Source organism: Megascapheus bottae, chromosome 37 (assembly GCF_031878675.1).
Source record: "Megascapheus bottae isolate mThoBot1 chromosome 37, mThoBot2.hap1, whole genome shotgun sequence".
Lineage (NCBI taxonomy): Eukaryota > Metazoa > Chordata > Mammalia > Rodentia > Geomyidae > Megascapheus > Megascapheus bottae.
Genome location: NC_143545.1, coordinates 1,040,961 through 1,055,852, shown reverse-complemented (window position 1 = coordinate 1,055,852; position 14,892 = coordinate 1,040,961). Strand labels below are relative to the sequence as shown.

The window sequence follows — 14,892 nt, the reverse complement described above, 5'->3', positions numbered from 1 at the left end:
TATTTGTTGGTCTCTTTAACCCAGGCAACAGCCCAAGCCCAAGTGAGGGAGAAAGGCGTGGGCAGGAGCGATTGGAGGTTATGGAAATTTTTGAAGGTGACTGGGAGGGAGGGAGCAGGTTATTTCAGGCGGGGACAGTATGGCCTGCCGGGTACAATTCTGGTATCGGAACCCACACGGAGGCATCTATGGAGAGCTCAGCCCGGAACAGAGGACAAGGAAAGAGCTGCTGGATGCAAGTCCAGGGCCTGGAGCCCGGGGAAAGGGAGGGGAGGGGATGAGGCAGCAAACCCCCACCGCCTGGGGAAGAATGGGGGGGAACGGGCCAGTTCTCAACGGGGGACCCCTGAGGAATTGGCTCTCCAGCTGCCAGTCAAATCGAAGCATAAATGAAGGAGCTTGAGAAAAACAGATGCAAAAAACACCACAAGAAGAATACGAGAAGGTTAACGTCGGAGAAACACCGAGCACTGAGCCTGACACCAAATCACGTCACGGCCTCGGTAGCTGGCACATAGTAGATGCTCAGTAAAACAGGCTCTGAAGTTCTGGGTGAACTTACCAAGACAGGAAGTGGCAGTGGTGGGTGTTAGTCCTGTGCGACCTCTTCCCTGAGCTTTAAGTCTCCCTGGAAGACAGAATGGGCCCTTGCTCAACTGGGATAGCGGAAGAGGGGATGCATCATGCCGAGAACCGTAAAAGACCAGAAGAAATAGACACAGGATAGCTGGGTCAGGGCAAACCCCAAGCCTGGAAATCACCAAGGTGCAGCTCTTTGGGGTTCCTCACCCTGGGGTAGGGGACCTGGCAGGAAAAGCAATAATGAATGAAGGGAGGAATGAATGAAGCAGAAGACAGAGGCGAGCCAGACAGAAGAGTGAGTCACAGAATCCAGCGTGGGTCCAGGATTTGGGATGCAGAGAGACAGGAGATAAGGATTGGTGAACAGACTGGAACATAACTTGTTTATTGTAGATATATAAACAAAGCATTATCGGGTATACTCTTTACCCGACTTACCTCTGTACATCACCTTGATAATCCCAATTTAAAACTATTTACCCAAAAATACCCCCCTAAGGATTATTGGGAAGAATAAAAACGTATGGGTACGTTGGGAAATGGGAATGAGACAAGAGGAAAGAGGCTAAAACTGCAGCAAGAGGGACTTAAATAATTCGACTCGGGAAAGAAATGTCAGGAGGGACAGTAGGCCCCCAGGTACGCTGAACAGAGATCTCTCCATTTTAGGTTCTGTTCAAAAGCTGAAAGGGCAGCAGACCCGGGGGTGGGGGCCGGGGGGCTCACAGCTGTCATGCTAAGAGCTGAGGATGGAGGTGTAAAGCCAGCCTGAGCAGGTGAGTCCGTGAGACTCTCATCTCCAGTGAACCACCCCCAAAAAACCCCTAGAAGTAGAGCTGCTGAGAGAGAGAGAACCCAGGCCCCGAGTTCAAGCCCCAGGACTCACAGGTTTGATGATCACGAGGTAGCCAGAACTACATGATGAAAAAAAAAAGGGAGGGAAGAAGGGAGGACAGAGGGAAGGAGAGAAGGGAGGACGGAGGGAGGTGTGGATTCATCACAGTTTGCTAAGAACCATTCCGCAGAGATGACTCCGGGCCCCACCCCAGCAGCAGATGGGCAGGCGATTCCCCCCTTCCTGCCCCCCTTCCTGCCCGCCCCCCTCCTGGGCTTGGCCAAGCTGGGTAGAAGGGAGCAGCAGTTCAGAAGCAACTGGGAGCTGGGCACGCGCCGCCCCCCTCGGCGTGGCCTTGGCATGTTCAGAAAGCGTTCCTCACTGCCCTCTGTCCCAAGCCAGAGGAATGGCCCTGCCCCGCTCCCGCTCCCGCCCACAGGCCCACACCCCTCGTCTGCACTCACACCAGTGCCGTGCCAGGCCCGTCACGTCCCTCTGCACCACATACCTGTGTGCAGGGCACCCAAGCCCAGCCACCTCACAGCCTGCGGGCAGCAAGCCCTGCCGCTGGCCCGTTTTACCAGTACACAAACACACCCAGCCTCTCTGCGCCCCGGCTGGCAGCGTCTGCGCCCCCCCCCCCCGCTCCCCAGGCCCAGAAGGGGAGTGTGCAGCCCCCCCACCTGTGTCCCCACAGCTCCTGTCCATTCCTGGGGTGCTCTCGGCCTCTCCCCGCTTCTTTCACCCATCTGGGTCAGGCCCCCATCTGTGGGCTTGTTCTAGAGGAACCCCAGTACTCAGGGGGGTTCATTCCCTGTGGGTCCCCCCCATACCCACGACAGACAACTCCATCAAGTTTGCTTTCTGGGTCTCAGCCCAGGGGGACAGCAGTGAGAGCGGGGGGGGGGGGGTCCCCATTCACCTCTGTCCTCTAGGTCGGCTGGGCTGCACACACCTGCGTTCCGGGGTCCTTGTGAAGTGGCCTCGAGCTCTGGGGACAGAGCTCAGGAAGGGTCTCACGCGCCCAGCCGTGCAGAATCCCATCCACGTGTTTCAGAGGGCCACTGTGTCTGTCTGTCTGTCTGTCGTCTGTCTGCCGGGATTACAACATCCAACCTCAGGAAGTCAAATCCTCTGCTTCTGTCCCCCACGCCACCCCAGCCCCCTCCTTCCTGACCTGCCCTCTTCCTGTGGGCCCTGTCGGGGGCAGTGACAGGGGCCCAGCTGCTCCCTCAGAGAGGAGAAGGGCACACCAGCCTGACCTCCCCTCCCTCCGTCCTTGGCCCTTCTGTCCTCTCCCACCCTCAGAACCAGCTCCTCTCAGGCCAGGTAGGGCTGCTTCTTACCAGAGCAGGAGAGCTGAGGCCACCAACGTCCAGGCTGGACTCGAGAAGCCTGGTGAAGGGGGGCTGGCCTCCCTGGCGAGGGCACGGGAGGAGGGTGAATCACATACTGGACTTTTCCACCAAGTACCTGCCCTCTGTGGCTTCCAGGCAGAGCCCAGGGACTCCCCGGCCACTGCCTTCTCCTGGGATTTTCCTAGAGAAACTGCCCAGGGCTCCCTATCCCGGGAGGCACCCCACCCTCACGTCCCACTCCTCTTCTACCACCGAGGGCCGGAGCCTCAGTTTCCCCTCTTGTAAAGGCAGAGCGCAGGGGCTCTGCATGGCTGCTAGGAAGGCATTTTGGTGTTGAGACCCCCTGGAAGAAAAAAAGCCAAGGGGTCCCCCCTCCTCCATGCCACACAGGATACTTCCTCAGCTTCGGGGAGGAGGGGAAGTGGTGGGCAGATGGGAAATTTCCCCTTGCATACGCTTCCTCTCATCTCCTCAGAGCTTCCCAGCAGTGCAGGGGTGCGAATGGCAGAGTCGCGGTCTGTAATTTTCCATCAAGCACCCCCCTGCCTCAGCCTCTCCCGCGGGGCTCCCCACCAAGGAAAGCAGGCACGACTCAGTGCAATGACCACCGCCTGAGGGTCCAGCCTAGTGCCTGTGGCCTGGGGGCCAGTGGAGTCCAGGAGAGGACCCCAGCTCATTGTAACTCCCCAAGAAGGAAAGACCTTGACTGATTCTCTTCTAGGGAGTGCAGGCTTGATCGGCCCCCCCGACCCCCCTCAAAATCATAATTCCAGTCTACCTCCTCCCTCATCCCTTTAACCCCGAACCCTCCCTTAGTCAAATCCATCCCCACCCCACGATCTCCCAGAACTCACCTCGACCCCAGGTGGTCAGACTACAGACTGGGTGCCTTCGCAGGAAGGGAGGGGACCCGGGTAAAGCCAGCCAGCGCTGGCTCTATACAGAGCTGAAAGCTGATTCGATGAACCGGTGATCTCACGGCAGTAAGAGCCACTGCCCACCCCCAGGATGTCACACCCCGGGGTCTTCGCAGCACCGGCTGCCTCTCAGAGAGGGCTGCAGGCGTCGTCTCTTTTGATTCACTTACATGGGCCTTGAAACGTAGGCATTGTTAGCCCCACTTTTACAGATGGGTGCTGGTAAATGGCGGAGCTGAGATTCAAACTTGGGGCTCTTCACCCCCCCAGATCCACGCTGGCACTCGAGTAGCATACTCTTTCTAGCACATGAACGGGGAGAGGGCGGGAGCCTCACTGCCCACGTTTGGGTTTCTGTCTCTAGCGGGTAATACGGTGTGGTCTCAGAGCGTGTGCTTGATGTGGGGTGGGTGGAGGACACAAGATGGATGAAGAGATGGATGGGTGGATGGCTCTATGGATACATGGATGGATACATGGATGGATGGGTAGAAGCCACCGGAGAAAAATGATTCTAGCCGTCCCTTTTCTAGAAGGCGCTGTTCTGGAACCCGGGGACAGATGGAGGGTGGTCTCTTCTCTGGCTTGCACTCCTGTTCTCCATGAGGCTCACAGCTATTTTAGGGCTCCTTCCATCCCTAGGGATGTGGGTACCGAGAGGAGGCCTCTGGGCTCCCCCAGGGTCCCCGTGTTGGGGGCTAAGTTGGAGGGACTTGCTTGAATGTGCCACAGGAATTGCTTTCCCTAAACTCACCGCCAGTCTCCACTGATCTTGTCCCGGAACAGGTGTTGTTCTCAGTCCTCAAAAGAGAAGACGGAGGCCCAGAGGGGTTCACCTGCTAACAGGCATGAGGGCCAAAATAAGTGTCCCTGGCTGGTACACATTTGTCTAACGATGACAAGGGACGGGGCACACAGGTGCCATGTCTGTGTGCGAGATCTGCTGCCTCCAGGAGGGGCCTGGTGGCCTCAGGGCACCTCCTGCCACCATGGTGGCAGAGCTCAGGCTCTGGGAACCCAGCTCTCAGCCCCTGCTTTTGTGCTCTCACAGATGCAGTCTCCTGCTTTCTTCCTCTGGAACCGCTGGGATCCAGCCTTTCTCTGTTCCAGCCCTTCCTCTCCGCCATGGCCAAAGCCACGTCCGAGGTCCGTGGCTCTCAACCTGGACCCCCGCCAGCGACATTTGTCACCTGTCCGCCTCGGACAGTCAGAGTCACCCATGCCCCAGGTCAAGACTGGACAAGCTCACACACCCTGGTCTCTCCTGAGCCCCTACCACCAACCTGTGCAGGTGGCATGCACGCTCTCCTTCCCACCTGGAAAACAACACCGAGTCCGGTGAGCACCCACACACCTGCAGCGAGCCACGCGCACGACCTAGGACCGCAAACGGTTCACTATGTCTCGTGCACAAATGGCTGCTTTTTTCATCCAACCGTCTGCCATTTCTCCATCTCCATCGCCAACCCAACCTGCCTACCTCTCTTCCCCAGTCTTACGCCTTTGCTCTTGCGGTGACATCCCTAGAGCTGTCTGCTAGGCCGCCTGAGTCAAACCATCAGGCCCCTTCCTGCGCCCTCACAGGAACTCTTGGTTCTGGTCTTTCATCGCATTCCCTGCAGGTTAAGAAATGGCATCTGGTTTGGCCGAGGAGCCCCACAGAGCAGCCGCCCTGGGGACACAGTCAGATAACGCAGGTGGCAGGAGATGTGGCATCCTGAGTTCTGGAAGCTGGTGAATGAGCCGGGCACAGCCCAGGCTCATTCCCCTCCCCCCCCACGACAGCTCCGAGTCCCAGGAGACTCCGTGCCAGCTGAGGACAGGCGGGGACGGGCCCACCCCAGCTTGCCCTCGCCCGTCGTGCAGCTGGCGTGCGTTCTGATGCTCTGGTACCCAGAGCTCTGCCCTCTGGTGGCCGCAGCTGGTGAAGACAGCCCAGGGAGGGCAGGGTCCCCTCTCTTGGCAGCGCTGGGCTTCCCTGCTCCAGACCTACCTGGGGTCTGTGCGGGCAAGGCTGGCAGCCCTCCTATGTCCTGACCTTGGGGGGGCACAGCCACAGCTGGGGGAGAAGCCAGTGGCTCCTTACCCCTCTCCTCTGCACGGCCAGGACCCGGGTGTGTCTTGCACCTCTCCCTCCATCTCCCTTCTGGGAGGAGAAGGAGGAAGAAGAATGGTAGGGGACATGCCAGGCGTGGTGTGGCCCCCTCCTCCCGGTCTACACTGTCTGCTGGGGGGAGCCTCCTCCATGGGGCACCTCTGTGAGTGGGGAGGCAGCCCGGGCGTGAGGCAGAGGGCAGAAACCAGGCAGGACTGCAAGCGGCGGTGATGGGAAGAAGACGGGTTTAATGGCAGGGTGGCCCCGCAGGCCCTCACGGGGGCAGAGGCCGGCGTGTCACTGTTGGGGCCACGTCTGGAGCTGGGGTGGGGGGGTTGAGGTGGGAGATCCCTTCAGCTCAGAAGGTGGGTGGGAAGATACCCCCCACACACACACTTTTGTCCTATCTGCCCCAGGTGAGGGGGGTAGAGAGAGCACAGAGAGCTGCCACGGTCTCTGATGTCATTGTCCCCCGCCCCCGCCCCCAGCCCCGGGCCAGGTTAAGTCGTGGCACAGCCACGGGAGGGCCTGGCTCCCTAGCAGTGAGACTCCAGTTCTGTGAGTCTGAGAAGAGATGTTGTGGGTGTCTCAGGCGTGGGGGGGCCAGCCGGGGTCTGCTGGGGCAGGTCCGCAGCTGGGCACAGCAGCTGGCGGATTCTCTGCAAGGACAGTGGAGGTGGCTGTCACCTTGTCGGTCCCCCCCGCGGGGAGGCCTTACTGGTCCTGGGGACACAGGCACCTGCCTTGTGGCAGAGAGCATTCCTGCAGACCCCTCTGGGCCTGCCGCCCTCCCTCCCTCCTTCCCTCCCTCCCTCTCCCCCCTCCCCTCCTCACCTCTCGGAGGGGCCCCTTGAGGGTGCTGAGCCTGTAGAGGCTGCAGGCGGGGATGCAGACCATGGATGATAAGGCCAGCAGCCATCCCAAGAAGTCACCCCACCAGGGGTACGTGTATTTGTTGTTGTAGGTCAGCGGCGTGTACTTGATCAGGGAAAACAAGAAGGTGGCCTGGGGTGGGGGGTGGAAGGAACGGGTTTGAGGGGTGGACGCCAGGCTCTGCAAACCCGGCCCCCACCCCTCGGCTGCCTGCTGGGGTTCGCGCCCCGTTCAAACCCCACGCCCACCGCGTGCCCTTCTGCACGTCCGTGACAGGTGCCCCGTCACCCCAGGGCCCCTCAGCCCCTCGGGACAGGGCGATGGGTCCCCTTTACTTCTACCCTGCACCCCAGTGAGGCTTGGGAATGGTTGACAGGAGCAATAAATGTTCAGCCTGAATCAGACCAGGGTCTGGGGACTCTGAGTGTGAGTCCTGGCTCTGCAGCGTGCCAGTTGCAAGTTATTTTACGTGTGTGTGTGTGTGTGTGTGTGTGTGTCCTAAGGCTTGAAGTCCGGGCCTGGGCATTGTCTCTGAGCCACAACTCCACTTCCAGTTTTTGCTGGTTCGTGGGAAAGAAGTCTCACAGACTTTCCTGCCTAGGCTGGCTTTGAACCTCCGTCCTCAGATCCCAGCCTCCTGACTAGCTCGCATGACAAGCGTGAGCCAGCTCCCCATCCACGGAGCGGGAAGATAGGGGCTGCAGGCCCCCCTTTTCCTGGCAATCTGAGGTAGACTTGAGATTGGGGGGGGGTCAGTTCCCATGGATGAAAAACTGTGACTCCAACTCCTGCTTCCTGAGAATCTGGCTGTACCCCTGGAGTGGGGGGGGGGTCCTTACCATGCACACAGCTGGGGTGAAAAAGAGCCAGCAGTATTTGATCGGTGGCCATGGCTTATACCCAATCATATCTTTGATGTTGTCATAAAAGCGCCCGGCTCCTGCCAGGAAGAGCAGAGGGCAGGGGAGAAAAGGCCCTTCGTTGGCGTCTGAAGCAGGGAATGTGGGGGGACGGGGGTGGGTGGGTGCACACAGACAGGAACAGCCAAGGAAGCCAGTGTCTCCGGTGCTGGAAGCGGGGTGGGGAGGAGAGAACTCGGGTCTGGATCCAGGGGTGAAAGCCGCTCACCGTAAACCCAGGCCACGGTGAGGGACTCAAAGACGGCCACGAACAGGAGGCACATGCCGCTGGCTGCGTAGTAGTCAAAGAGCTGGAAGACGTACATGCCGCCCTGCACGGGGGTGACAAGGAGCAAACGGGCAAAGGGGTGGCCCCGGGGCCCTCAGCCTCACAAACTTTGGGGCATGGAGCTGAGTTGTCATGGGCCATGCTGGAGGGCGGTCGTGAACGCACACAGCTCGACAGTGGCTTCTCTTTATTATTATTCTGGGATCTGACAGGACGTGTGGTTGGTCCACAACCCTGGCACCTCACACAGAATGCCCCTGGCCCCAGGCTCCCTCTCTCTGCCTAGGAAACCATGGGTTCTCATCCTTCCTAGGCTGTGGTTTTTTCCTCCATACTCTTCCCGGGCTGGTGGGCACAGGCGAGCTTGACTCCCCTCTTCCTTGGGGTCCCAGGGCTGCCCACTCACCTCCGTGACCATCACCAGTCCCACCAGAAAAGAGAAGACAGCCACAGCCAGGATAAGGAGCTCCCGCCGATTCTTCTTGCGGAATATTCTGGGGTACAGGTCCACCACCCCCGTCACCAGGCTTTCCAAACCCACAAACTGACGAGACAGCAAAAGGATCCGAGAGAGGAGACTTGCCTCAAGGCCCCGCTGGCCGGCTCCTGTCCAGCCCAGCTTCCTCTGTCTCCCGGCCGGCCTCCCTCCTCCAGCCTCCGGAAGGCGCCTCTGGGCTCCGCAGAGGGATGTCGCCTTTCAGATGAGTTCTCAGTCCCCAGCTATGTAAGGCTTCTCAGGACATTAGGCTCCCACCTGGTTTCTTCTGCTCCCCCTCCTGTCCCCAGCCTCTCCCTGGGGCCCTGTCTGACCCCCTCCTGATACCTGGCTATCTAGTCCCAGGAGAACCACCATGAAGAAGAAGCAACAGGACCACAGAGGCGAAAAAGGCAGCATCACCACAGCCCGGGGGTAGGCGATGAAAGCCAGGCCAGGGCCTAGGGGGAGGGGGGACGGGGGTGGGGAAGAGCGAGGAACACAACCCAGGGCCTGAGCCGATTTCTGGCCTCTGCGACCCCCGCCCCCCGGGTCTCACGGGACGAGCCACGGAATCCCAGAGCTGGAAGGAATTCTACTCCAGGGACCCTCACACACCACCACCGGGACAAGCCACCCGGACGTCGACACGTCCCTGAAGTCCCAAGGTGCCACCACCCACTGAATGAATCCGTGAGGCTGCTCCAGGGCCCTGGGCCCTGAGGAAGTGGCAGGGCCTGCTGAGAACAGACCAGCCTGGGCCAACTTCCTTTGAGACACAGGTCCAGTCCACAACTGTCCCTTATCCAAAACGTCTGGGGTTTCTGTGGAGGTTTGGGGGCATGTGCCCTGACTTTACCAGTGGCATGATCCTAAACTCTCCCAAATGGGAAGCTTTCCCCGTGCCACCCCGGAGAATCCCCTTTGACCCTGATCTGTCACTGCACAGCTCTCACCTGACTCGGCCACTTCGGAAATGGGCACGCCTTGCTCCTGAGACATGAAGCCCAGGATGGAGAAGATGGCAAAGCCAGCCACAAAGCTGGTACCGCTGTTGAGGAAGCAGAGGGCGATACAGTCCCTGCGGAGAATCAGAGAGGGGGCTGCTCAAGACTCGGGCTCCCCGGGGCGGGGGGAGCACAGCCTCTTTGCTGGGGTTTTAGAAGGGTCCTGGACCTTCTGAATCGACTGCTCCAAATCTGGAGGCGTAGGGGGGTTCCGAACCTGTGGACTCCCTGGGAGAGCTCAGGGAGCTCAGAGTGCCATCTCTGCCCCTACTTCCGCCCCCACCCCGGGCCCCTCAGCTCCGTCAGGGACTAGATTCTCCAGGGATTAATGGGAGGAAAAGACTAATGTAAACTTCCCGAGCTGACACAGCCCCCCACTTCTGAGGACCTTTCCAGGCTCGTCTGCCACCGATAAGGAGACTTCCAGACGGTAAATAATTCGTAGACATGGACATTTGATTTGTGCAAATGTACAGCAGGCCTTTTCCCCCTTCCCTCCCCTCCACCAACTAAAATTAAAATCGGCCCAGGCTGGGGTCCCAACACCCAGAGTCCCAGCAAGAAGGATCCAGAGTTCAAGGCTAGCCTGGGCTACCAAGTGAGAAATGTACTCCAACAGCGGCCACCACACACAATAACCACCACAACACGAATGGAGCTGGCTCCGGTTCCCTGAGCACGAGCCAGGCAACGCCCTGGGGAAAGTGAGGAAAGGCCTGTGGCCCGGGGCTGAGCTATCTCGGCTGCCTGTGAAGTCATCCAGCATGGATGGAAAACCACCTTGGGGGGTGGTTTTCCAGCCACTCACCACCCCCGATGCAACAATCCCGCTGGTTAGCCCATCCCCCTAACCTCCCGGTGACTCTGGGTGCTGGAAGAGGAGGTGGCAGGGTGGGGCGGGCCCCAGCTCAGCCTAGAGAGACGCAGGCCAGGCCGTCAGTCACCTGTAGCAGTTATTGTGGTACTTGTTGTAGCTGCCCAGGGCCGTCAGACACCCGAGACAGAGGGCAAAGGAGAAGAAGATCTGTGTGCCCGCATCCATCCACACCTGCAAGGGGAGGAGGAAGGTGGAGTCACGCTGGTGAGGGGGGGGGGGAGATTTAACTCAGCGTTCTTCAACCCAGGGCCCTGGATGGAAGAGGAACGAAGACTTCAAAGGAAAGAGCGCAGAAGGGCTGGATCCAGGCTCCCGCGGGGTCCAGTGTCTGCTCGTGGACATAGGCCTGGGCTCTGCCCCCCGCCCCACCGCTTTGTTTTTCGGTACCAGGTGTCACGGCGGTGTGATCGGGGTGGGGGGGGCTTTGATGTCAGGGCCAGCTTGAACGTGGAGCTCTGTCCCCCCACATCGCGGAGCCCGGGCTCCCCTTATTATCTCAGCTGGCTGGTGAACTCATGCGTGCACAGCTAGAATAACATCCTGAAGAGAAAGAGCCTCCAAGATGGGGCCACGCAGGCGTCCTGGGCTCCTAGCTGAAGGGGCCAGACCCTGAGCCCCCCCAAAAACAGGCTGCTAATCCACACACAGTCCATCCTGCACCCCCTTTCCTCCTCCCCCTCCCCCCCAAGCCTTCACCCTTACCTCTCCCTGTGTCAGCCCTACCGAAGTGTCTCCACCCAGCAGGGCGTGGTGGGGGGCAGAGGGGGGTGCTAAGCTGGCTGGGGGGAAAACCCACGCGAGAGCCCCCTCTCGCTCTACTCCCACTTCTGTAGGCCCGGGGACGGGTCTGGGGGAGCTGGTGTGTGTGAGAGAGAGAGTCCAGCTCTGTGCCCTGCTCTCTGAGGTGTGCCCAGGTAGGTCCACCCTGGCAGTGGTCCCCCAGCCTGAGGCCTCTGCCCCGGGGTGAGCAGGATTTGAGGCCTGAGGCTTGGGAAGTAAACCGAGACTTGGCTGGCTCACCTCCTCCAGCGGGAAGCCAGGGGAGAGAACAGAGGACCCCTGCAGGAGGACCAGAGTTCAGAGCTCAGGGGGTCCCATGTGACGCCCCCTCTCCCCCACTGGGAGCTTGGCAGACCCAGAACTCTCAACAGCTGTGGCTCAACAAGCCTGCTGTGATGGGGACAGAATGGGGTCAGAAGGAGGCGGAGGAAGATGGAGGAGAAGACGTCCCCCCCCCCCCCCTGCTCCATACCACAGGCCACCCCTCCCGGCTCATCCAGAAGCCCCAGATTCCAGAACAAAACTGAGAAGGGGTTTGGGCTGAAGGAGAAGGCTGGCCAAGGCAAAAACAAGGACAGAAAAGAGCTTTCGATGACCCAAAAGGCTCGTTTCCACCTTTGCGTCAGGCAATGGCATGGGATGATGAAAGAGCTCCCGGGCCCCAAGTTCTGCCTTCATGGCTGGCTGGCAAGTCACTGAACTTCCCTTTTCTCACCAGAAAAAGGGGGTAGGATAACAAATCAAGCCAGGCATGCGAATTGCCTGACATAAGTAAAGAGAGGAGCGCCCCGGTCCACGCTCCAGGGTAAGCAAAAGCAGCTCTTCAAACTGCAAATAAGTCAGTTAGCTGCTGGGAGCTCACGCCTGCCATCCGAACCACTCAGAAGGCTGAGACCCTGGTTCAAAGCCAGCCAGGGTAGGAAAGTGCATGAGAACCAAGCATGAGAAAACGAGAAGTGGCACTGTGGCTCAAAGCCTTGAGTGGAAAAAGCTCAGGGACAGTGCTCAAGCTCCATGATCATCAAAATAAGAATTCAAAGACCTTGCCAACAATGCACAATAGGCTTTGGGAAAGATCCGTCATGGAGGACAACACAGAAGACTCCAGAGGACCGAACAGGTAGAGCCCACACTCTGTGATTCGCTGGTTTGGGGTCCTGACAAGTCCTCTCCGTTTTCTAAGCATCTGTAAAATGGGGCTCGCTGCTGAGTCAGGGTTTGTGGGAAGGTGAAATCAGGTCAAGTTCCCAGTCAAGGCCGGGCAGACCACACTTCCAAGCTTCCCCCGCGGGAATAATGAGCCAACCTCGATCGCAATGTACCCTGCTAAAGTAAAAACAATGGCGGCGACAAATTATCCGCCATGTCGGGTCCGCTCTGTCTCCCTCTTTCTAATTCGGCATGGCTCCCCAGACACCCTACCAACCTCCTGCCCATCTACCAAACTGCCCAGGAGAGAAAAGTCACGGCATATGCCAAGGCTGGGACCCTGCCACCCAAGCCAGGTAGCAACCGGCCCAACGCAGGACGAGCCCGGCAGAGACCTGCCAGCCTCCGAGCTCGGTGGAGACAGAAGCCTTTGGTCTTAGCACCTTTCTCAAGTACCTGGCAAATGCCAGTTGGATCTCTCACACTTCCCAGGGAGTGCCAGCTACATTCAATTGGGGCTCTGGCAGGGCGCCCAGCCTTGCAGCTGCAGCTTAGTTCACAGTCCAGCAGGGGACCGGGGCCTGGCTGCCCCGAGAAAGAGCTCCTTCCCGCGGCCCCAGGACAGGCAGAAGGCAGGCTGGCTGTGCAGCCTGCAGCTGGTAAGGGCTAGGCGGGTAGTTGGGAGAATGGTGCCCGGAATGCACCCTACTCGGGCAGTAACCCAAACACAGAATCTCCCGTCCTTCCGAACACCCAGCATTAGAGGCCGCCTGGTCCAGCTGGCGTTAGAAGCTTACTGGACACTGCACCTCACGTGATAGATGCCGAGTGAATGGACTGGGAGGGAAACACGGGGCGGGGGTGGAGGGGTAAGACGGGGAATTTGTCTTCAAGACAAGAAATTCTTAAAGCTCTAAGCCTGTATATCTCCTCCTCTTCCTCCTGATCCCCCCCCCCGCCTGCCCCTTTTCATTTGAACCCGACTTTCCCCCCTTCCCGGGGAAGGCCTTGAATTGCAATCCTTCTGCCCTCTGCCTCCAGAGCAGATCACATGGCCTGCCTTCGTCTGGGCTGGCTTTTGAACTTATGACCATCCTGGGGGAATTACAGGTACGCACCCCCATGCCCAGTTCTTCTAGGCCTCTATGTCTTTATGGGTAAAATGAGGCCGGCTCATGGGTTTGCTGTGCCCGTTAGCAGAAATCCTGCATGCAAACCTTGGAGCAGTGCTAGGGATTTGACAAGTAAGACCCCAGTGGCTGTCACTTATGAATAGCTGGTGATGCCAAAGCCTCAAATCCTGGATCCTCTCCCTCCCCCCTCCTCCTCCTCCTCCTCCTCTTACTCTTTCAGCTTCCCCCTGGCTCTCCCGCAGGCCCTCCCACAGCCATCTCAGCCCCCTGGTCCCATAAGCCAAAGGGCTCCTCACTTATGGAATGAAGATGCCCCTTCCAGAGCGGGCGGAAGGATCTCTGGGGTCCTTCGGCTGCAGTGACCCCAGTCCTGCTGTCTGGCCCCGCAGGCTGGCCACAGCCGGCCGTGTCCCCGGTGCTTGGCACATGGGAAGGGAGAACCTCGCGGCCCACTGGACGCGGTTCCTCTGCTCTGTGCGGGCCATGGCTGCCCCCGGGAGACCTCACTGGAGGCTGAGTTGACTCTGCCTGGCTCGGCTGGGCCTGGGGCGGGATCACTTCAGGCTCCCTCCTCCCTCCCTGCCCTCCTGGCAATCTCAGAGCCCGTGAGTGCCTGGCTGTCTTTCGGGGTTGTAAGGCCCTGCGCGGCACACAGCACCTGGAACAAGTCCCTTGTGTCCCCACCTCCTCCGAGCCACGCAGGCAGAGGCAGGGTACATGTGGGCAAGATGGTTGTGTGGGGAGAGGTTACCCTGCCTCCCAGCTGGCTTTGCCAGCTTTCACAATGGCTGCCCAAGAGGAGACCAGAAGCCAATGTAGCAGGGGCCCCTGCTCAGGCCTTGTGCCCCAGGCCTGGCTTCACACACCCTCCTCCCCCGCTGGGGCCCTAAGGAAGCTGCCCCTGGGGAGGGAGAGTGAGGATGGCCAGGAAGGGTGGGAGAGGGCAGAGGAGACAGGAAACTCAACACCAGCCCAGCTGGTATGGGGAGGGCAGGGGGGATGGGGATGGGAGGGGGGAGCAAAGGGACCAAGGTAAAGGCATTCAGTGACTTATTTCTAGTTCTTGAGAAATGTCACCAGACCCCCTGGGTTGCCTGGCAGCTGTGGGCCGAGAAAGAACTGCGTTAGACACCTCATGACCACAAACACCCGCGGGAGGGGGGCCCTTCCGCCATTCCCACCACAGACGCCTGGGAAAGGGCAGGGAGGCAGGGAGCCCGGGGCTCAGCATCCTGCAGAGCCAAGAGGGGGGTCCCTGCCGCTGGGGCGTCTTACCTGGGGATCCCACAGCCGTGTGAGATTGGGGTACAGGTAAAACTGAATTCCTTGTGCGGCCCCAGGGAGTGTCACCCCTCGAATTAACAGAACCACCAGCATGAGGTAAGGAAACGTGGCCGTGAAGTACACCACCTGGCGAGGAGGGGGGAGGCAAGGCCCAGAGGTGAGGAGGAGGGCAGCGGAGGCCAGCCCCGGCCAGGCACGGAGCTCGCTGCCTCCTGAGCCCTGCAGCTGTCCCCGACCGTCCCCCGGCCACAATGTCGCCTCCTGCCAGCTTAAAATACTTGCTGCCTTGTGGAATAAGTCTTGTAGAGGAACTGACTGGAGCTGAGGCACCACTGTCCA

The 14,892-nt window shown here is 59.5% G+C and overlaps 1 protein-coding gene and 1 long non-coding RNA gene across 2 annotated transcripts; both read right to left on the bottom strand.

Moving 5' to 3' along the window:
* Positions 1-562: 562 nt before the first annotated feature.
* On the bottom strand, positions 563-3,231 carry LOC150041949 (uncharacterized). The gene is made up of 3 exons (XR_016533679.1): positions 2,764-3,231; positions 2,373-2,510; positions 563-628 (listed from the first exon to the last, which is right to left on the bottom strand). It is a non-coding gene; the product is annotated as an uncharacterized LOC150041949 (long non-coding RNA).
* Positions 3,232-6,015: 2,784 nt separating this feature from the next.
* Positions 6,016-14,678, bottom strand: Slc6a13 (solute carrier family 6 member 13). Its single transcript, XM_090325298.1, has 9 exons — positions 14,545-14,678; positions 10,275-10,378; positions 9,280-9,404; positions 8,672-8,784; positions 8,255-8,392; positions 7,789-7,891; positions 7,500-7,600; positions 6,622-6,792; positions 6,016-6,446 (listed from the first exon to the last, which is right to left on the bottom strand). The coding sequence occupies exons 1-9, from the start codon at positions 14,644-14,646 to the stop codon at positions 6,324-6,326; spliced, it is 1,080 nt and encodes a 359-aa protein (XP_090181424.1). The 5' UTR covers positions 14,647-14,678; the 3' UTR covers positions 6,016-6,323.
* Between the last annotated feature and the right edge of the window lie 214 nt (positions 14,679-14,892).

Bases quoted from the DNA above. Each gene is read 5' to 3' on its own strand.
- Slc6a13 (XM_090325298.1), bottom strand. From the start codon at position 14,646: ATGCTGGTGGTTCTGTTAATTCGAGGGGTGACACTCCCTGGGGCCGCA. The intron at 9,405-10,274 runs GTGACTGACGGC...GATTCTCCGCAG, and splicing joins TACCACAATAACTGCTACAG to GGACTGTATCGCCCTCTGCT. The intron at 7,892-8,254 runs GTGAGTGGGCAG...ACCCCCGTGCAG, and splicing joins GACTGGTGATGGTCACGGAG to GGCGGCATGTACGTCTTCCA.